The sequence below is a fragment of the Alligator sinensis genome, unplaced genomic scaffold, assembly GCF_000455745.1.
Source record: "Alligator sinensis unplaced genomic scaffold, ASM45574v1 scaffold599_1, whole genome shotgun sequence".
NCBI lineage: Eukaryota > Metazoa > Chordata > Crocodylia > Alligatoridae > Alligator > Alligator sinensis.
The window spans coordinates 1,135,755-1,157,330 of NW_005841968.1; the positions used below are offsets into that span (position 1 = coordinate 1,135,755).

Genomic DNA, 21,576 nt, shown 5'->3' on the forward strand with positions numbered 1-21,576 from the left:
ACATTTCTCACTCCTTCTCTGACCTTACTATCCTTGTGCTCAAAAGGAAATCTACCTAACAAATTTAGAAAGCAAGCTTGGGAACAAAAATTCATAAGATGGCTGGATACTAAGGGTGCCTGTACATGAGCGGGGAGGCTGCTCCAATGCTCTGTAATTACAGCACATCGGAAGAGACTGGATTCATTGGATTTTTATTGGATTAATTGAGTCTGTTGCAGTGTGGTAATTACAGCACTCCAGCACCTCGTGTATCCACATCCCTGCACTTAAAAATGGTGGCAGGGGCACTTGAATTAACGCTAGTTGGAGCCTTTAGCTCAAGTGCCCCCACCACCATGTTTAAGCACAGGTACGCTGATACACAAGAAGCTGCGGTGCTTTAATTAGAGTGGCTCTTGGAGCCTCTCTAATTAAAGCCTCACCCCTTCCACTCCTGGAGCATGTTTAAAAGTGCTATATGAACCAAACAGTAAACACGGATATTGTGTTTATGGCACATTATATTTTATCCAACTCCTGAATTCATTCCAAACAGGAAAGCTGAGAATGACTTTCCTCCTTTTTGATTGGCTTTGATCTCCCAGGAATCATTTTGGTTTCTTCTGCTAATTGCGTGTCTGCTACCCCTGAGAATTTCTCTCCCTCCCTCCCCTTTCCTTTTTTCTCTATGTTGTGCCTGGCTTCCTGTGATCAGAGACCTGACATCTATAAACTTGCCAGGGGGGACTTGCAGGGAACGGGAGAGACCCTGTTCCCCCGAGCACTACCAGGAGTAACTAGGAATAACGGCCATAAGTTGACCGAGAGTAGGTTCAGGCTGGACATCAGAAAGCACTGCTTCACAGTCAGGGCAGCTAAGACCTGGAATCAACATCCAAGGGAAGTGGTGCTCGCTCCTACCATGGGGGTCTTCAAAAGGAGGCTGGATAATCCCCTAGCCGGGGTTGTTTGACCCCAGCAGTCTTTCCTGCCCATGGCAGGGGGCCGGACTTGACAATCTGCTCAGGTCCCTTCCAACCCTACCAACTATGAAACTAGGAGAAAGAATGTCTTGCATTCCCAAGCTTGTCTAGCTTTATCCCAGCTACCTAGTTGGCCCAAGAAAAGATATCACCCTAAGAAATCCTTGCTGCTCGTATTCATTTTTGTAAGAATTTCTCATAAACAAACAAAAACACAAATCGCAGGTTTCCTGACCAATTCCAGTTCACACACTTCCAGAATTCATTTTTTTTTTGTTTTAACGACTGTTTTTCAAAAGCATTCCTGGCTTGGAGCATCTTTAATACTTCATTAAAAGCAAACTATATAACAGAAGACAAATCCAGCAGCTCAGCTTTACCATTTAAATTAAATTATCAGCCAAAATACACGTGCATATACGTACATACAATTTACCACAGAAGCAGTATTAGCGTGTATCCAGTAAGTGAAAAAAGAAAGGAACAAGAGACAGGAATCAAGGGAGTTTAAGAAACCTGGAAGGCTTTGGGTGTCAGATCTGACGACTTCAGAGAGCATCAGAAGTAAGAGGTCAGAGTGGAGATGGCATGTGAATGCGGTTTTGGTAGGAGGCAGAGAGATTTTTACAGATGGCAAAAGTCTGTTGCTCCTCTGTGATGACACAAGAAGTGGTCAGAAAACTTAGGCAGGAAAGGAACTAAAAAAAAGAAAATGAAGACAGAAAGATCGGGAAGTAGAGCTGAGAATAAGAAGCGTCACAGGTGATCACAGGTGATTAGCTCTGGAACAAGGGCCTGTCTTCTACATTTTCTAAACAGCCCCTAATAGCAGGTCTTAATAAAAACAGTACTAAGAATCTTAAAATGTAAGGGTGACATGGAGGCCTCACTCATTTGAGTACCAGACCTCTCACTGACTTTGATGGGGTCAGGATTGGACCTGAAGATTTTTTTTCCTAGTTCTGCAATGCCTGACTTCTGGGACTTGGTGCGATTTGTTCCCACTTCCAGAAATACCTGAACTGTTCTTCAATGAGACACAGCTCCTCATCATTTTACTAGCCATTTAGGGCTTGATTCAATGGGCACTGGGCATGAGCCCCTAAACAACGAAATTAGTACTGAGTTTGGCCCACACTATCAGATAGTGTAGGTCTGAAATTTCATCTACTGTATTTTAAACTTCTTTATCTGGAGACCAAAGTCCTATGTCCCCCAAATATCTATTTACAGTATGCACCAGGATGCATAGCTTCCAAAATACGGTGCTTCTACTGAGCGACTACTGAATGGGAACCCTAAAATTAAAGCCATCTTGTATCAACACAGAATATTTCTGAGCATTCACCGCAACTGCTCGTTACTGAGTTCCTTAACTCCTGGCCTTTTATGCAACTCAAGTTTTGACTTCTACTGTTTACAAGATAGTGATTTTAAAGCAAATCTTAGTTCCCAATCTTGCCAAAATTCATACCCAAATTTCCATTGTTTCCAGTAACTGTAGATGTTAGAGCTTTGGAGAATTCATCCCAGGAGCCTGAAGCGCAGTCATCTCTGATCCTCTCTCTCATCAGAGAGCCATTCTTAAAACTAAAACAAACAAAATACTAACTACAATTTCCAAACCATATTTTACCTACTACCACTATTTGTAGCATTAAGTGATGATTACCACCACTCAGGGTTAGAGATAAAAATATTTATTTTTTTAGCTTATTTAACATGTGTGCTCTTTATATAATCAGTTTAGCTGTTTCCACTATATATGTAACCCATGTGCTTTTAAGTGCAGTACTTCACTTGTTTGGCCCAAAAAAAGGAAGAAAAGCTGAGAAGGGGCAAAACCGACTCTGGCTGGAGTACTCTGTGTCTACACTCATGCAGGGGGAGTTATAAGGGTTTTTAAAATCCAAACATGAGCTTTGACAAAGTCATATCCTGTCACCCAAGAGTTGACACTCAGAGCACATGACAGGAGGAGTAATAAGCGTCCGAGTTAAACAGCCCTACAGGCCACCGGTTTTCAACCTTTTTAGACTCAGGGCACCCTTCAGGAAACATCAACTCATTGCTTTCACTTGATTCTGGACTACAGAAAAATAATAGAGAAATTCTTCTGTTGCAAGGAACTCAGAAAGACCACAAGGCAGAATGTGTTTAATACTTTCAACTCCTCTTTGAAATCTGAGTTTGTCTTATGAATCATGTGTGCACACCTAAAGCTAACATTGCGTGACACCCCTATGCAGCACCCCTGAAAGGATCTCAAGGCACCCTAATTGAAAATGACTGCTATGGGCTTAAAGCAGCGGTTCTGAACCGGGGGTACATGTACCCCCAGGGGGTACGTGAAGCCTCATCAGGGGGTACAGGAGATATATTTCATACATTGTCTAACACAGGTTGAAGGGCCTAAGAAAACGTCTTGACAATTTGAAAAGTCTTTGTACGAGTATCTTGCCATTTTTATAATACACGATTTACACATCGTTTGACATAAAAATTAAATTTCCCACTGAAAGGGGGTACGTGAAGTCTCACTGAGACCAAGGGGTAGGTTGACTGAAAAAAGGCTCAGAACCGCTGGCTTAGAGGGTGATCAACTCAGAATGAAGAAAGATCTCCTATGAGGTCCAGGTCCTATACCACAGTGTTTAAAAGTTACAGATTGCTGTTTCACAAGCAACTAAGGATCAAATACCTGCTACCTAGAGAGGACCTCAAAATGTCTGCTGCCTGCCTGCTGACACGGTTCTGAAGTGTTTGGACAAAAACTGTGGTCAGTGCCTGAAAGATGAAAGGGAGTCCAGATGACATGACACACACAAAACAGAGATAGTCCAAGGAACACCAGTAGATATGCAAAGTAAAAGCTTTGCTGTGAAACTTCCACATGCTATTTTAAAGAGTATTTATTTTAAAAACAAATATCTATAGTGTTTGCAATGTGCATTATCTCCTTGTTAAGTGATGGTATAGCTCCTTGTTAAGTAATAATATAGTACTTTTTCTCTGGAAGCCCAGTGGGAATTAATAACACCTACTTATCAAGGTTTCACAAACAGCCTTGAGGTTTAACTCTATGTAGTGCTTTCAAAGAAACAGAAATCTGGCCTTCAGCAACAAATTAAGCTGAGGTGCATGAAGGGGGTGTAATAGCATCATCTTAGCATCCCCCTCCCTGATCACAAATAGTCAGATTTTATGTTTGTGTAGGTCTTTCAGGCATCAACTGTGGAAGAAACTAGCTGGAGGGGAAAGGGACAGAGAAGGAAGAAATGTTTAAAATATCATTATTTTATACTGTGCATTCTGTTAGCTTTAAAAGAAAGGAAATGCTACCGCCGTGGTAAGAAATAATAAGTGGCATGTACTACATGAATAGGTATATAAGATATGTATGAAGTATACATTTGGGGGAAAAAAAACATTCACCAGGAGCTTTGGTTCTCTGAGCGAGCCATCTCTGCCATACTTACAGGGAAAAGAAAGATGCAAAGGTCAATCTGAGCCAATCTTTCTACCTACTTGAATCCTAGGGCTAACCTGGGGCAAAACCATAATCTGAGGCAAAGCAGAGCAGCCATAGGTGTCTGGATACCATGGGACATCAATATGTTTCAAGGATATTCCCAGTATGTCCTAGAATAGCAGCAGTGGCTCGTCTCTATGAAGGAGGCATTGTCATCTGCCCTTTTGAGGTCTGTTTAAAGGCCCTTTGGTACCACTAGAAAAATGCAAAGGTTATAACATTTGGGTCAAGCTTCTAGCTCTGAAATTTTACTTTTCACAATATTTCTGCTTCTACTCTCAAGACTGCTAAATCAGGCATCTCAGCTTACACAAAAATGAACCTTATCCCATTTGTTGGCATCAGAATGTATTTGTCACAATAAATTCCTGGTTCCCTAAGTAATGGCAATGTTATAACACTGATACGTTTTAACTGTAGATTAGATGCAAAGGAAGAACTTTCTGTGTTCTAGGGGGTATCTTATACTGCACATATGCTGAATTCTGCATCATTTTGTGAAGGAAATAAAACATAATGGCAGAACAAGAAAAACATCTTATTGATCCCAGATAATAATAAAAAACTATACTACCATAAAAGGGCCATATAGGCTCGAGAGTCAACAGGATTACAGAGAATGTGACCTTCTGTTGCAGGCATTGGTTCTTGAATCCACAGAAACAGAGTGTCACTTGTACCAAGGCTAACCTGGGGAAGAAAATAATTGAAGTGTTATCACAATGTGCACGGAAGGCAATATAGAAATTAAATGAAATCCATTTGTTCTTATTGCTAATTGTTTTTAAATCACACATTAAGTCAATTGGATTCTTATTGCAGTAAACTCTGGTTTGGTTGTCACCCCAGTGAAATATAGTCCAGAACTAGCAAGAGAATTAGGGATTCATAAACATTCCCAGAGTTTGCTTATCATCCTTCTTCCAGCTCCAAGAAGGACTGAAATGAGAATCAGAGTCCAGCACACAGAAAATCAACAGCTTCTCTATTTTGGTTTAGTTGAAGACCCATGGTTATCTTCCAAGTTTGTACTTTATATTCTACAATGGCTTGAATTACTCAGGATCTGGACAGCTATCATGAACACATTTTAACTTACTGCAATGTCCCCTTCTTCAAGCCTCATTCCTGCCAGTGACGCTGAAAACATAAATAATAATGTTCAACTGGTAGTTAAGCATGCAAGGTAATAATACTGCCCTAGAGGTCACACTGTTCTGTGCAGAAAAACTGCACAAAAGGGGCTTATGCACCAGCTAAAATAAAACTTTATGTGCTTGTGCTAGCTTTTGCTAAAATACTGAAGATAGTTTCTATTTGGAATCAGAGAATGAAAGGACTTAGAGATGAAAAGTGTGTCATGGTACCTTTAGTCCAGTGCAGCACTGCTCTCTATGGTATTATTTCTGGTGTTTTATCCACTCAAGTTTTAAATGCATCTTAGGCCCAAACCTAAGTATTTAAACAGGTGAAGATTCCAACATGCTCAGGTGCTTTCCTGGATTTAAACTTCAGAGAGGAAGGATGGCTTTGTAGCTAATACATGCAACTAGAACTAAGGAGGTAAGGGGAAATCCTGGCTCTGTGAGCCACACCCTGTGCTACTGTGATAGATAATTTTTTGAAAAATAGGGCTTTTGTACTACAGACTGCAACAGCTTTCAAGATTCACACAAATGTCCCAAATTTATTATATATGACACAGCTAGGAATCTGAAATCCTTGCAATCTTACCTTAATCGGAATTTCAGTAAAAGATACCAATACACCTCTGAACTCACAAGATCAGTGAAAAAAATTATCTTTCTAGGATTTTGAGGCATGAACCAAAGTACTGACTGCTTGCAACATATTTTTTAGTAGGCTTTGCTTTCTGCCAATGTATTATTATTTTCTAAAACTATGCTATCTACTCTACCCAAATAACTGTCAAGCCACTGTCATGCCATTAGGGACTGCCATAATATTTTGAACAAATACTATAAGATTCTCCACCTCATTTTCTATAGGATTTCTATACTTGTACAACCTTTACATTTTAAAAGGTGATTTATTTTAAAGACTTGGGAGTTGGTTTATATTCATTTAGATAGTTTAGTAGAACTGGGGTTTTTTTCCCCTTTTATATGTAGACCAGAAACATGACAGAAAGAAAGAGTACTCAGAATGAGTCTCTAATCCAGGGTGGGCAAATTCAACCCACGGACCAGATGTGGCCCACAGAGGGACTTTGTCCAGCCCACAGCAGGTCCCTTGGTCCCACTTGGCGCAGGGGCCATCCAGTACATGGTGTCCTGCTGCCCCTGGGCATACAGCAGGGCTCAGGCAGCTCCACGGCTGGACTCCACTTCTAGGCAGCCCAGGCAGTGGCAGCTCCTTCCAGCTGCCGCCACTGCCAGCCCCAGCTCCTGGTGGGGACCTGCATGCACAGCCTCGGCCCCAGCCCTGGCCCGCACCCACTCTGGACTCATACCCAGGCAGAGAAGACCAGCCAAGATCTGCACACACAGCCCCAACCCCAGCCCGCCATGCACCTGCTCTGAACCACCCACCCACAATGACTGGAGCAGCAGCAGCCAGGCAGAAGTTTCATAGTTTTAGGGTCGGAAGGGACCTAATAGATCTTCTAGCCTGACCCCCGAGTTGCTGCTGGGCAGAGGGGAAAAGCAGCCACTTCCCCTTCACCACTGCTGGGCCCTTCCTGCTGTGGCTGCCCAAAGCCCACACCCGGGCTGACCTACACCTGTTCTCCACCACCATCACCACTGCCACCAGAGCTGCCTCTCGGCTGCCCAGGAGGGCAGTGGTGGCAATGGAAAGGAGCAACAGGGTAGCCCAGGCGCAGGCTCTGGGAGGCCACAGCGAGAAGGGTTTGGCGGCAGTGAGGGGGAGGTGGCCACTTTACCCCTGTGCCCAGCAGCAGCTTCTGCCTGGCTGGTGCCACTACTCATCATAAGTGGGTGGCTCTGGAGCAGGTGCAGGGTGTGCCAGGGTCAAGGCTGTGCGCATAGATCCTGCCTGGTCCAGAACTGGTCTGCTCCAGCCAAGGTGAGTCCAGAGTGGGTGCGGGGCAGGCTGGAGCTGTGCACTCAGCTGCTGCTGGGCACTGGTGCCCAGGAACAGCCACAGGGTGCACAGGCTCTGGGCTGTTGCAGGATGGGGTGCTGTAGCACGGTGTGTGAGCAGGTCCAGGGAGCAGGGGCAGTTTCTGACCAGTCCGTGACAGCTCCCCAAAACTGCCTACGGGGCCTGTGAGCCCAGATAATTGCCAGTCTCTGATCTAACCCCTGTCTCCACTTTATGACTAGGAAGAGGAAAACCAAACACTTTAAAAAACAAATCTGCTTAAGGGAACATGGAACTATTTGCTGGCAAGAAAAATTTTTGAAGCGTCAATAAACCCAACTAAATTGATTAAGGTGCAAATGAAGTGCACTGTGATAGTGAGTGCCATTAACGAGTCTATCTGCAGTAGATATCACACAAAGTGTGCTTATCCTGGAAGAACCAGCAATAGAAGGCTGTTGGGAAAAAGTTCCTATCCATTAGAACTGATGAGATGGAGTCACTGGATACGAGTATACAATCCCACAAAATCCTATTATCGTACATGTTTACTCTCTCACCTGGATTGTCACCAGTAAATGCTACTACTTTGCAGTCTGGACTAAACCCATAGCGCTGAATATAATACGGAGCAATGGAACCCTAAAGACAAAATAAATACAAAAAAGGAAAGCTGAAAAGTGCACAGTAACTATGCAATGTTGAAGCACAGACAGACATCCAGCTGAGTCTACAGTAGCTACAATTTACACTGAGAGCCTTTAGAGATTTTTAACTGAAATCTTCGTAGGACATGCACAAAAAAATCTTCCAAGAAAAATTCCTTACATCAATTCTAAAATAGGCAAGACAATAACAGCATTTTAACATTTTAGTTTTGTCTTCCTTTATTTAGAGCAAGAAACATGAGTGTACACCTATGCGCACAGATTCAAATATTTCTATTTACATTTATAGGTACATTTGGACAGGTGTATATGCAAATAAGCACAGGCATACAGCTAGCATACTTCTCTACATCAAATGCTTTGTAGCACTTCTTATTTTAGGTCAAGAATCCTATTCCTTTAAGTCTCACTCACCAGTAACTGAAAGGAGACTATCCTTAAAATAAGAAGACACTTTTAGTTATTGTTACAAATTTTCCTCCCTGTTTTCACTGCTGATAGCAAGAGATTAGCACTCCAGACTAAAACCACAGCCCATTAGCAGATGGGTCAACTGTATTAGTAGCAAGCAGTGCTGGTGTTACGATGGCTGGGTGACAACTCCCATTCGCACACACTGCCCGCGCTAAAAGTTCTTCCCATGGCAGCGGCTCAGACCAAGTCAATCAATTTATGCAAATATTCAGCCTGGTCTGACTTGACAATATGACCAATAAAAATATACTAGGTGAACTCTGGGGCTTTAAATACCTCTTACAGTTCACTGGGGTTAACCCATCAGACCAGAACCAGTTTAAGACAACCACATAACATCACAGCTAAAAAATTTGAATGTCATTCTCTATTTTTGCAGTGCTATTGATTTAGGACAAAGGGAATAGTATAAACACTGTACATTCTTCTCCCGTCAAACAAATGTGTGTAAGTGTTGTAGGAAGCTTCTATTACTAGGGCACCTGCCAAAGAAGTTACAACGATCTTTGTCCTTTAGTCCAGAATCTTTCAACACCTTATACGGGAGAAGTTGTTTTGCACTGGCACATACCAATACTGAGCTGGATGGTACAGTGTGTCCCAGTTTCTCTTCCAGCCCAGGTGCACAAGCATTGAGGCAGGTCGCGGACCATCTTTTATCACAAATTTGCAGTAAATTCATCCCAGAACCTAGTTAGACAACAGCATTGAAACCAAAATGTAGGTCTTGAAACATGAGATCAGTCTAATGAAAACAGAACAGACAACATTCAATCAAGATTCTCCCATATTAATTGACAAAACAAAGAACAGAAAAGAAAGGAGGAAAAATGAACATGACCCTTTTTTTTTTTTTAAACTGAAACAGCATGGTTTTAGCTTGAAGCACTGGGAAACCGTACAGTTACCTGCACACAATGAAGGAGCATGGAGATCTGTGGGGCGAGGGTGGGAGGTGTTATACTCCAATCCTCAACCAATTGGTGACCAATGAAACTGCAACTCAGCCCCTAATCTGGACAACAGAGGAGTCCCTCTCCATCTTCTAAATGCGTGTTTGAGACCAATGGCTACACAAGCACTGAGCCAGCTGCCACTCCCAGTGTTAATCCATAATAGCCCTCTTCTCCAGCCTGTTTCAAACTGTTGAAAAGCCTCTGTTCACATTACTCCCCAAGAGCAGACACCCTATCCCAGTACAGGCCCCATTCTCAACACACACATACACACACACACACACACACACACACTTTATCCCAAACACTGTGCAGCCCAGTTCTAAGCCAGATCATTCAGGGCTTAATACTTCAAAAACCAAGTGCATCATACACAGCTGAGATACTGAAGTAACTCAGATCACATAGTAGGAAATTTAGATTATACTTTGCTTAAGTTAACGATGTATAAAATGAAATTAAATTTATTAAATTCAATCAATTTCATTTCATGCAAATTACATGCACTTAATAAATTATACGCTGGTTAATTTTGCTTATGATGCAGCAACAGGAATTTTAAAAAGCACAGCACAGCATGCTTTCCACGGACACTACGTGCATTTCTCTTTTCCAGTCAACCCCACCCACCACCAAGAAAAACAGTAAAGAATCAGATTTAATTAGATACAAAGACAACTCTTCACATCTCCGACAAGCCACTTGAACGTGCACGCGGGACTGCAGCACTTTGAGTTGGGTCAGCACAGCCCCAGCTGGCAAGAGGCCTGGGGGGTCAGCCTGCCAGCCCGGGGCTGCTCCAACCCAGCTCAATATGCTGTGGAGGGGTTGGCCGGGGCATGAGGGTGCCCCAGTGCAGGCCTAGCTAGCAGACAGCCCCCAAACTGAAGCACCCTTATGCTCCAGCCAGCCCTGTCAGCATCTACATGTGTATTGCAGCACACTAAATAATGTCGCTGTGGGATAGTACCCGTGTTTACAAGTACAATCCTACAGTGGTGTTTATTAGTTTACTGCAGCCTAATAGGGTCACAGATCCTAAATTAAGTTAGGATCTGCTAATTAATCAGCTCTGCAGTAAATGTCTTGTGTAGATGCACCCAAGAACAAAGACCATGTATTGCTATAACTTGCTGCAGACACTTCCAGCCAAAGACCAGGGAGTTGTGTTGTGTTGTGTTGTGTTGTGTTGTGTTGTGTTGTGTTGTGTTGTGTTGTGTTGTGTTGTGTTGTGTTGTGTTGTGTTGTGTTGTGTTGTGTTGTGTTGTGTTGTGTTGTGTTGTGTTGTGTTGTGTTGTGTTGTTGTATTGCTATAACTTGCTGCAGACACTTCCAGCCAAAGACCAGGGAGTTGTGTTGTGTTGTGTTGTGTTGTGTTGTGTTGTGTTGTGGGGGGTTGAGAAAGAGGCCTCTCGCCCAACTAGCTTACCAAAATTCAACACCAAGGGCCTAAAAGTGAAATTAAATTATTCAAAAAGTAGTAAGAGTCAAGCTATCCAACACCAAGCACAGCGCATGCCCAAAAGAAGCACAGCATTAGTTTGACCTGGCTCACCCAACATGTGTATAGATCAGGATACATCAGCGGCGCTTTTTGCTTTTTTTTTTTTTTTTTTATCTAATAGCTAATTGAATCGGCTTTATCTAAAAGTGCCGAAAAGCCCCGCTGAAGCGCCTGATCTATACAGATTCTGGGGAGTGGGATCAAACTAACACGCTTCCCTCTTCCAGTAAAGCGCTGTTTTGTTTTTTCACATCTGTCAGCACCCTATGTGGACAGAAGGGATTCAACATATTTTTGCAAGCACCACTGCCTCTTCATTCAAGATGGCCAGAAGTGCATTCAGGATCTGCTAAAACTACCTGTACAAAAAGCATTACAGCTTTGAAGGCTAAAAGAGAGCCTCAAATCCATTATAAAAGGGTCAAAAGACATAACCCAACTAGTTTTATTAATTGATGAAAATGGAAAAAAGTGTCTAATGATCAATAGCTGAGAACCTCTATATAACATCTGTGCAAATGGTCTCTGGTTCACTTCTCAGTGGGCCAAATAAATATCCCCTTCAGCTATCTTGACATCAGTCAAGCTACAATGGGGCGAATTTAGCCCAATATGTTTCTTTTTCAAAAGGGCTTCCTTTGGCAGAGGAACCAAAACAGGTACAACTAGCTATGATTCTCCTAAGGGCCTTTAAATAGAAAACATTTCTCAAGATAAAAGCCTCTCCAGGTTGAGAGCTGAACAGTTGTTCTTTAAGGTGTCTTATAAAGGGACAATGCCTTACATGATACACTCAGGTCCTGCAGATACCATACATACCTTACATTTAATATCTACATAACAGATATAAAAATCATTTTTTTACTGCACCAGAATGCCGGGGGCTTTTTTGGTTTTTTTAAAGTCAGTCAGCAAAGGTGCTCAACTGCTAACAAGAAACATTTTGTACCTTTTGAGATTGGCTCTTAAAGAAAATCCTAAATGGAATAGCACATTACTTACTTTAATCTACCCCTTTAAAGAGATAAGTTATAGTGAAAGACTAAAGAATTCAACAGGGGCCTTTAAAGTTTGCGTGACCTGAAGTTAAACCTACAGAAATGAAGAATAGGTCTATTATCTGAACAGTATTTTGAGATGCATTTCCAAATGCAGTACACAAGGGGAATGGAAACAGAGTGGATGAACTGCAGGGAATTGTAAGTGACAAGAAAATAATACATTTTTGTTGTACAAGCATCAATGTAACTATTGCATAATTACAATTATTTTTATTACTGGAATTGCAATTTTCTCCCATTATGTTAAAAAAGAAAAACAGCGGAAGACAAAATATAAATTACTATAATACAGGCTCTTTTGTCTAGTAAAGAGCAGCACACTAATGTCTTACTTAATTCTCTTTTATCTTTTTCACACAAAGATTTAATAACCTTACATCTTTGCTTTATCTTATATATTTACTTTAGCTATTTAACTATCCACAGGAGTGCCACAAAAGAAGGGTCTTCCAGGCATAAGTTAGAGCCAATTCAAAAATACTACATATTGTCTGTGAAAAGTTTCAAAAGACCTAAACTGCAAATTTTTGAATAAAATGAAAAATAAAAATGTGTTTTTCACCTAAACAAAAGCCAAATCTTTCACTTTCAAAAACAGAAAAAAAAACTGTTGTTCTTCTGTCTTCCCAGTGGAAGGAGAAAAGGAAGCAGGAAAGGGGAGAAATCAGGGTTTTGTTAATATTAGAGAGAGAGCTTTTAATTAGAAATTTAAAATTTCTACCAAAACTTTAAAAACCATTTTAAATTAAAGTTATTTTTGTAAACATTATTTTTTCTGATCATCCCCAATCTAAGTTTAGTACATGGGCTTTGAGCCTGGTGTGGGATTCTGCAAATAGCTGAGTCCTCGACTTCAACCGATTTTCCACATACGTCAAAGAGAATGGGAGTGATGGGTGTTCAGAAACTTTCAAGACCATCTATTGAGGACAGTGGCATAAACTCCAAAGGTTTTTATTGCTGTTGGGTTTTGTTTCATGTTTACAGAAGAGTGGGACTATGAGTAAGACACTGAGGGTACTGAATTAATGGGAGGGAGGGAAGTTCCCATGTGTTAGCTGACACAGGATTGAGTTACTAACCAAATTTCGTTTTTACTTACCACAGGTTAGAAACATAGATATGAGCCAGTTTTCAAAGAGCAGTTGATGTACCATAAGGCATCCCCCACCACCTTTTTTAATGCCATGATAAATTTATCATTTATTCATCTGTCCATATCTTGAAAAATTAAAAGTTGGCTCTAATAAAATATTTATATTGAACCAGAAAATAGATCTAAGCATCTCCCAGTTGCTGCAAAACAAAAAGAGCTGTCCATGCTTAGGGTCTTAAGTAGATGGGGGGGATATGATAGTGAACTACTTTTGCCTTAGATAAAGTCAAGATACCTTGCTTCCCCCCACCCCTGCCTTTTCACCAGAAATGCAATAAGAGTGAGCTAATCTTCATGTGCAGGGGGCAATTCTGGTTCTATCAACCTTCTGTGCAACATCTCTATGGTATCTAACTACACCGCTCCAAAACAGATATTTTCCATTTCTGCCAGGGGAATTGCATGATATTTAGAAACAGCAGGAAAGGTAGTAGAAGAGAGGTTTCCTTGGTAATCATTATTTTAAAGCTGGACACTTAAGGTAACCTGGAAACTGGTCTGGCCACATTTTTGTCTTATAATGTGCATAAAAAGAAGCCTTGAAAGGTTCTTAAACTTTTGCTGTTGCTTATTTTTTGGTTACTTTGAAGAAAGATGGTTTCTTTTGCAAACCTTCCTTTTAGCCAAGCTAAAAACTCATAATAATAACCAGCTTCAGAAACCCAAAACTAGAGAAGACATGCACGAATATCACCTTTTGACACAGAAACTTCAAACTTCACATATCATGATGCAGCAGGACCCCTTGAGGAAAGTGGGAGTGACAATGTAGCAGACAAAAAAAAGTCGGGACTGATAGCGCTTCTAGAAGGAACCTAAAAATGGTGCTAGACAGCTCCAACTCCCAAGCACAAGTACATTCGCCCGCTAAGTTCTCAGACTTAGAGTTAACAGGTGGAGAGCATCTACCCCATCTCAAACTCATGGTGATAATAAAAGAACTCCCCAAAAAAAGACAAGGCACTTACCATCACTATAATCAATGGGTGCATAATCACCTAGAAAGAGGGAGGCCGCAAAGCTGCTAACCAAAGCGATTCTCTGAAGAAAAAAAAAAAAATCAAATGCAATAGTGATTGCCAACAAACTTCACTGCAATGCATGCAACTAAGTAAATGGAGACAACAAAAACAAACAGAAGCTAAGTACTGAATGCAGCCAGGCAGCAAAAAAGTACCTGCAAAGCCAGGGAATGCAGAAGACAGGCTGAAAACAAACATCTTTCTAAAAGCTGTTAATAGCTTTGAGTTGTGAAACAAAAAAAATATATATATGCAGTACATTAGCAAATTCTGCCTCTACATGTATTACTGCGTGGCTACACTGTATTCAAGGGACATAATTCAGTAAAAACAAAAACGTGTGCAAAAAGCCACAGAAAAATCCATCAAATATCATCCGTCAGTGAACCAAAAATAGAGGCACAGATCTTCCTTCTGCTCCCTCCTCTCGGCAGAACCTTGCTGCATCTCGTCCCACTCACAAGTCTCTGAACTTCCTCCTAAACCAGGCAACCTCGTCCACCCAGTTAATTGCAACCGTATTAGTCACTGCATTACTACCTGCTACTCTCTCGGAGAGACAGAGTCCTTGGAGATGGACCTAAAAAAGGGAAGGTTAAGGGGCCCTCTTGCCATTCACATGCCCCACCGTTACACTGTAGCTGGGGAACACAAATCTGTCTTTCCCAGTGCCTTGACTGCCTGTAATGGAAAGAGGTGGCTTAGGTTAAAAGTGAGGTCATGTCTCCAAAGCAGGATAACACAGCAGAAGAAAATGAGGCACCTTCTACAGAATAGTGAAGCTGACATGCTAGTAGACGCTGCCTGAAGGTACTCTAGAGGAATTCTTGCTGAGACCATTCCTCCTAGGAACTACAGTTACAATAAGGCATCTCCTCCACCCTTTCCGCACATCTGAGTCTGCTACAGATGCCAGCCAGTCCTCACCATTTGTTCTCAGATCCAAAGACTGTCAGGTTTACATTCACCTCTCTGAATCTGGTCTTAGGTTTATGACCAACTCTATTAGCCTGCCTTCTATCCATTCCATACGTTAGAACAAGGTTACACAACAGCATTCAGACAACATAGGGAGAACAAAATGAAAAGAAATATTTCTTTACAAAGCACACAGCGAAGTTGTGGAACATCTTGCTATAAGAGGTCAGTACTGGGAAGGAAATTTATGACCAGTAGTATCAACTATTAAAATAGGAATAGATCGATCTCATGCTTCAGGGTGTAAGCTAAGCACCTGCAAGGGTCATCTTTCCTTCATATACATCCCAGGACAGTTTTTCCACTCGCTTTGCAGCATAAAATCACTGCTAGAAGCAGAACACCGCAGCCTAAATCAGTTAAAACAATAATAGAGCTGTTTGCTAACTTCTGAAATTAAAAATAAATAAAAGGAAACTTTCATTTGAAGAATACATTTTTTTAATTGTAGAAATTAAAATATCCTGCAAAGACCAAACTGTCAAAAAAAAAAAAAAAACCAGACTGAACCCAACTCCATTTTCTTTCTGGTCAAAATCACATACCACCAGTTTTCTGTGAGCAAATACTACATTTGTCTTTCCAAAGGGTTATTTTGTAGGTATGACTGTATCAACAGCATGCTTCGTTGCCCATTTGTGAGAGCAAATATTTGAACAAATGGAAATACACAATTTTGAGCAGTTTCCTCTTTCAAACTTTGGCCTGAAACTTCACAGACATTAGACTTTAGGGCTGCAGGGGACCTCGGAAGATCATCAAGTCCATCCCCTGTAATGTTGAGACCCAAAAGTGTTCAGAATATTAAATACATAATTCTAGGTGCACTGACTTGTAACTCTGTGACAGTTAAGGACTTGGGCGAGGGTCAGAAACAAACAGACACAATTATAAAACCAGTACCTTGTATAAGCTAAGTCGCATTATGAAACTTATATGTCCTTAAATATTTTTACTTAAAAATCTCTTTAACATTTTTTAACCCTGATTTCCAATAAATGGATTGAAGATGAGCCAACCTCAGTTTGTATGTAGACCTCAGGATTCTGGCTGTAAATCTTTGCTATCTGGTTTCCTGTAAAACGCTGAGAAAGAAATGCAAATGCTTAGGAACACAAACCTAAATGGAGTCAATAATCATTAACTCTGTGTAATGAGTTCAGTACATTGCACTTTGGATATTTAATTTGTCTGATGCACGATGAAAGTCAGAGCACAGCAGGCAATCTGCACTAAACAGGCTGTAATGCATAGTCTCATTATGAGAATTTTGCTCACCTTTTGAAAAAAAGGCAGTGGAAAAGCATTACTAGCCATAATTTACATTTTGAAATGACAATGCAGTGAAATGAATCTCATTTATTACAAACACAGAAACCCAACACAATTCAAATACTGCTTCCAAATCCTTCGAAGGTTAAAAACCCAACTTACCCAATTCTCTATAAATGTTGGAAATGCAGAGGCAAGGTGTTTCAAACTAAGAACAGCTAACTAGATCTATGCTAATGGTTAAAGGATAATTATTTCTTATATAGGCATTAAATCATGCAAACAGAAAAACCTAAAATCCTGAACTTTTTGGAAGTTGCCATTTCCCTTAATCAGTCAAAAAACAAACAAACATGTATCCTCATTCAAACTCATTCCAGCCCACACAAGCATATATTCTGCATAATGAATCCAAAGAAGCAATTAGGCATATGGTCAGGACTCTCCTTTGATAACCTAATCACTAACAACTTACAGCCAAAGTACTTTACAGGAGACTGCCACTCATCCATGATTTACTGTCAGTGGGGGGAGGCACCTAACAAGAGGACTCAGGGTTATAAAGAAAACCAGATAGAAGACTGGGCAGTCTGTGTTAGGGCACAGGACTTTTTGACCTTGCCTCTCCCCACTCAGTTCCACAACAGCCCAAGTCTGTTGGCATTTCAGGGCACAATGCTCATCCAATCACTTTTCCCTTGAGCACGAAGAGATGGGTGTTAGCTAGGGCTGGATGTTAATGCTGCAGGACTCTAGAATCATTGTGGATGCAAAGGAGTCAAGGGAACTGTATTCAGAAACAGCTATGTTACAGCAGAGATTTTATTACTAAGGTATTTGCATAACTAAGTTTGAAACCCATCTTTTTTTCTCATTTGAAGTCTGAGAGAGAAAAGTTATAGCAGGGGTTCTTATAGTAAAAAAATGCCAGTAGGCTACACCAACAAAGCTTTCTTAATGTGAATGCAGCTATAAAGGCCAAGTTGCACTTTGTTCCAGTACTGTACAATATAAAAAACAACCCCCACAAGGAAAACAAGCTATATCAATAATAGCACATTTTTGCTGGTATTGCTGTTCCTAAATTACAAGCTCTGTTACACCCTGCCTGACGTAGTTTTGCCAGCAGCAGCTTCTATAGCCTAAATCAGCAGAACTCCACCAGCTGATGAGCTGGCCCAGAGAACTGCAGAAGTAGCTTACAATATTAGTTCACCCATTCATTCTCTCCCAATACAGAAGTGCTTCCAAATTTCTAGGGCTTTGCCTAATCTAATTTTAAAACTCTCAAGCATCAGGACACCCATTGTTTCCTAGATGAGCTATTCCAAAGCTGCTTATTTCAGGTTGTTTCTGTCAGTATTGGGGAGTAAACTCTCTCTTTGACACTTGCAGCCCAGCACCCTTTGGGATATCTTAGTTAGTGACTGTGGACAGAATTATTTCCAAAAACGTGCCGTGCAGCATCAGCAGCTCTACAAGAACTTCCACTCTTACCTCATAAGCTCGTGAGCCAGTGATGTTAGCTAGTTGCTGTGCTCCTCCAACAGCTTTCTCCAGTGAGAAGCACTGGGAAGCTGTACTGGAATCCATCCAGATTGGACTGTCACTGACAGAGAAACAAGCCTGGGAGGGGAGAAATATACGTCATCAATAAGATTATCATTTCCCAGCAGACTTTTACATTAAGGGTCAAATTCTTAAGACTTCCTCATTAGGCCCAAATACAATAGGTATGTCATGCTGTTGTACTAGAGATGAGGCCTAGGCAGTGGCCTTGTGCATTACATCACAGCGGCAGGGAAATGGACCCACAGCTAATGAGTCTCTAGGGATGAAGTTATGTGTTACACTTAGACCATACTAAATCTGTGGAATGTAAAGTGTTGTTAAAGTTGGACCATGCTGTAAGCATGGTTAATAGTTTCTTGCTTGTACAGTTCTGTTTTGCCACTAGAGAAATGGCGAGGAAGGATATGACTAGAAGCCAAGACTCCTGGGCTCTATCCCTTCTCCTGGTGTGGGAGACAGGGGGAAGGAGAAAGCTCAGAACAGTTAATCCTGGGATGCCAGAGGACTGAAAATTACTCAGACTGAAGTTACCCTAACACAAAGCATGGCCCAGGGTTAACCCTCACCTTAAGTGGCATAATTCTGAGATGCTCAGGAGGCACTTAGCATGAGTTAACAAGTTTTAACACGGTGTTGCCTGTGTTTTTAAGTGCACTTAGTATGATCTCAGTGTAATGGCAACTTCACCATAAGTAGTATAAAACCCCCAAGCCAAACTGCATGCTGGGTGGAGCAGTTGGCTGTGTTTGCTACCCCTTCACACATACGGTAGGGTATGACTGAAAAGTGTATTCAACTGAAGAGCCCGGTGGCAACATAGTGGGGGTACCTATAATGGGGTAGCTGCTATAAAGTACCCCAATATTGCTCCTATAAAACCCAATGTTACAACTTCCAGAGTAAGGCGAGTATAGGGCACCTTAAAACCCTAGCTCCCACAACCTTATGGGTACTCTTCGGTTAGAGAAAGGCAAAGAGACATTACCCTGACAAAAAATGTGTTCTCACTGAGGCGTTAGGCAGTCAGCAGCAATTCTTATCTACTGCTCTCTGGCAGATGCTACAACTATCAAGGCACTGAACGTCAGGACTCGGTCTGGCCTTTGCATTCGGTCTCAGTGGTCAAAGAGGGGAAGGGAGTTCCTGAGCAACCTCCACTCCTCCATACTCTTGCCTAGGTGTACACATTGAAGGTTTTGGTGTGATGGCTGCAGGACTCTGTAAGGGGCATAAATCATGCCCCAATTCTATCACAAGCAGATTCATCAGGCACTTGACTCTTATGGGACCTCTTATACCACAGGTTCTCAACTGTGGTCCGCAGACCACCACTGGTCCACGAGCTCCATTCAGGTGGTACACAGAAAGGTTCTGGAACAATCGAGATTATCTGTACTTGTAAGGTAAGACTACTGATATTACAACACGAGTTGTGGGCTCCGTTTTGTAGAACAAAAAAAAGTTTATTAAGTGGTCCACCAAGACCCTCAACAATTTTCAAGTGGTCTGCAAAAAAAAGTTTGAGAACCACTGTCTTATGCATACACCATGATCCAGAGGATAAACAGTTGCCTACCTACACACCTTATAGTAGCCAACCAGCTATGCATGTCACGAGACCACAAATCAAATAATGAAACTGAGGATTCCTTCCCTTAGCGCCACTTTACTGTAGCACGCGTCTTTCCCAGCATGTGGCCCTTTTGTTCAGATTTCAGAATCTAGGTAATTGGACTTTTATTTCTTCCTACGGTTCTACCAATAATGCAGTCTCCAATGAAAAGTCAAAGTGTTCTGGAAGCACTTCAATTAAGACTCAGGACATCACATACACTGTTTTGATTTAGTCTCATGGAGTTCTTCACAGATAAAACACTTTCATCTGGGAATCTATATACATAGATGTAAGTCTTTAATAGATCAGATGTCTCTTCCACTGTTTATAAACTCTTTCTGGTCTCGCGGCAGGCAAGGCTGGTGTCAAACTCTACTTCAACAGAATGCTCTGTATGTTTTAAAAGAAGCTTGTGCAGTCATTCAGGAGAAAAAAGGGAAACATGAAAACCCCTGTGGCTAAAGGACAATACTGTATAGTGTATGTTACAGCAACTTCTAACGCAACAAGCAAAAGAGAAGGTGACTGTTAAGTGTCAGAAAAAGGACTGTGTGTGATCATTCACTGTCCCTCAAAAGCTCCACATTACCTTCAGTGACTGATGTAAAGGAAGATCAGGTGATAAATTCTTTAAAATATGATGGGCTCCTTCTTTCCAATAAACACTCCCATGTTGCTATACAGAATACAGATATGTGAATTAGAGATATAGTCATCAATTTTCCAAATTCAGATTCAAATCTGGTTTCAGACACTAGAAGGATTAGAATGTCATCTAAATTTTTTTTTTAATTATGTTAAAACAGTTCACCTTTTTGAGACATCCAAGCTAAATGACTCCTTTACATACACTTCAAAAATAAGCAATATATATTCTAAATCAAATACAAGAATCTAGCAAAAATGCTGACCATTAACTATAGCAGCATCTAGTGGACATTACTATAATATTGCTAGGTCTACAGTTAGTGCCTTTCCAAGAACTTTGCTACAGAATAGCAGCTTTCAGTTGTGGCCAGGCATATGATATCAATATGACAATATCATATCATTAACATGATATTAGCATCATTAGAAAAGGTTGTCTAGGACGTGGTACTTCAAAGCATCCCTCCAGGTGCTCTAGACACACTTCTTCCCTAATTTTTCCTCAGGAACCACTACCAGTTCTTGGACAGCGCTGACCAGCTGTAGTGCAGAGCTCAGACTGCAAGCACGTGGTACCAGAGGTTTAACTAATGGACGAATATACATCTATAGGACATGTGTATGCTGGCTCTGCAGTGCTGCTGGGTGCTCTGCTTTCTCTCAGAGCTGCACACCTGGCTCATCTGCTCCCACTCCCCAAACCCAGAAATGAAGCTGGAAAGTTGCACTGAGGGCATCCCCCACAACCTGTCCTGAGACCTGAGTCAATGTGCTTGAAAACAGTACCAAGAACAGTGGCAGCTCTGTTCTTGGCACTCACATGGCACTCACATGGAGTGGCTGCAGGTAGGTGGGGTGTGCCAAACATCAGCACACCCAGGAGCAGTTGGCATACACTCACCCTGTAAGTGCTTGAGATCCTCAAAAGGAAAACCCTATGCAACAGGTTAAATTACAGGAGATGTATTAGAAGGCATGGGGAGATATGTCCTCATATGTTAGAATCTGTGTCTATAGCTTCATCCAAAACATTAATGATTTGGATGGCAGAACTGAGTGCATACTTAGCAAACTTGCAGATGACACC

The 21,576-nt window shown here is 41.4% G+C and overlaps 1 protein-coding gene across 9 annotated transcripts in view; it reads right to left on the reverse strand.

Annotated features, from left to right (window-relative positions):
• XYLB (xylulokinase) overlaps nt 1-21,576 on the reverse strand; it is a 129,666-nt gene that overhangs the window by 86,695 nt on the left and 21,395 nt on the right. For all 9 annotated transcript variants that reach the window (XR_003093315.1, XR_003093318.1, XR_003093319.1 and 6 more), the window contains 9 exons: nt 20,431-20,517; nt 18,152-18,280; nt 16,402-16,467; nt 14,351-14,423; nt 9,277-9,395; nt 8,124-8,205; nt 5,597-5,637; nt 5,072-5,187; nt 2,440-2,555 (listed from right to left, as the gene is read on the reverse strand). Coding sequence is in view for 1 of the 9 variants with exons in the window: in XM_025200447.1 (XP_025056232.1) it covers nt 2,440-2,555; nt 5,072-5,187; nt 5,597-5,637; nt 8,124-8,205; nt 9,277-9,395; nt 14,351-14,423; nt 16,402-16,467; nt 18,152-18,280; nt 20,431-20,517 (829 nt within the window). In the remaining 8 variants the exon portion in view is untranslated. The remainder of the gene's footprint in view (nt 1-2,439; nt 2,556-5,071; nt 5,188-5,596; nt 5,638-8,123; nt 8,206-9,276; nt 9,396-14,350; nt 14,424-16,401; nt 16,468-18,151; nt 18,281-20,430; nt 20,518-21,576) is intronic.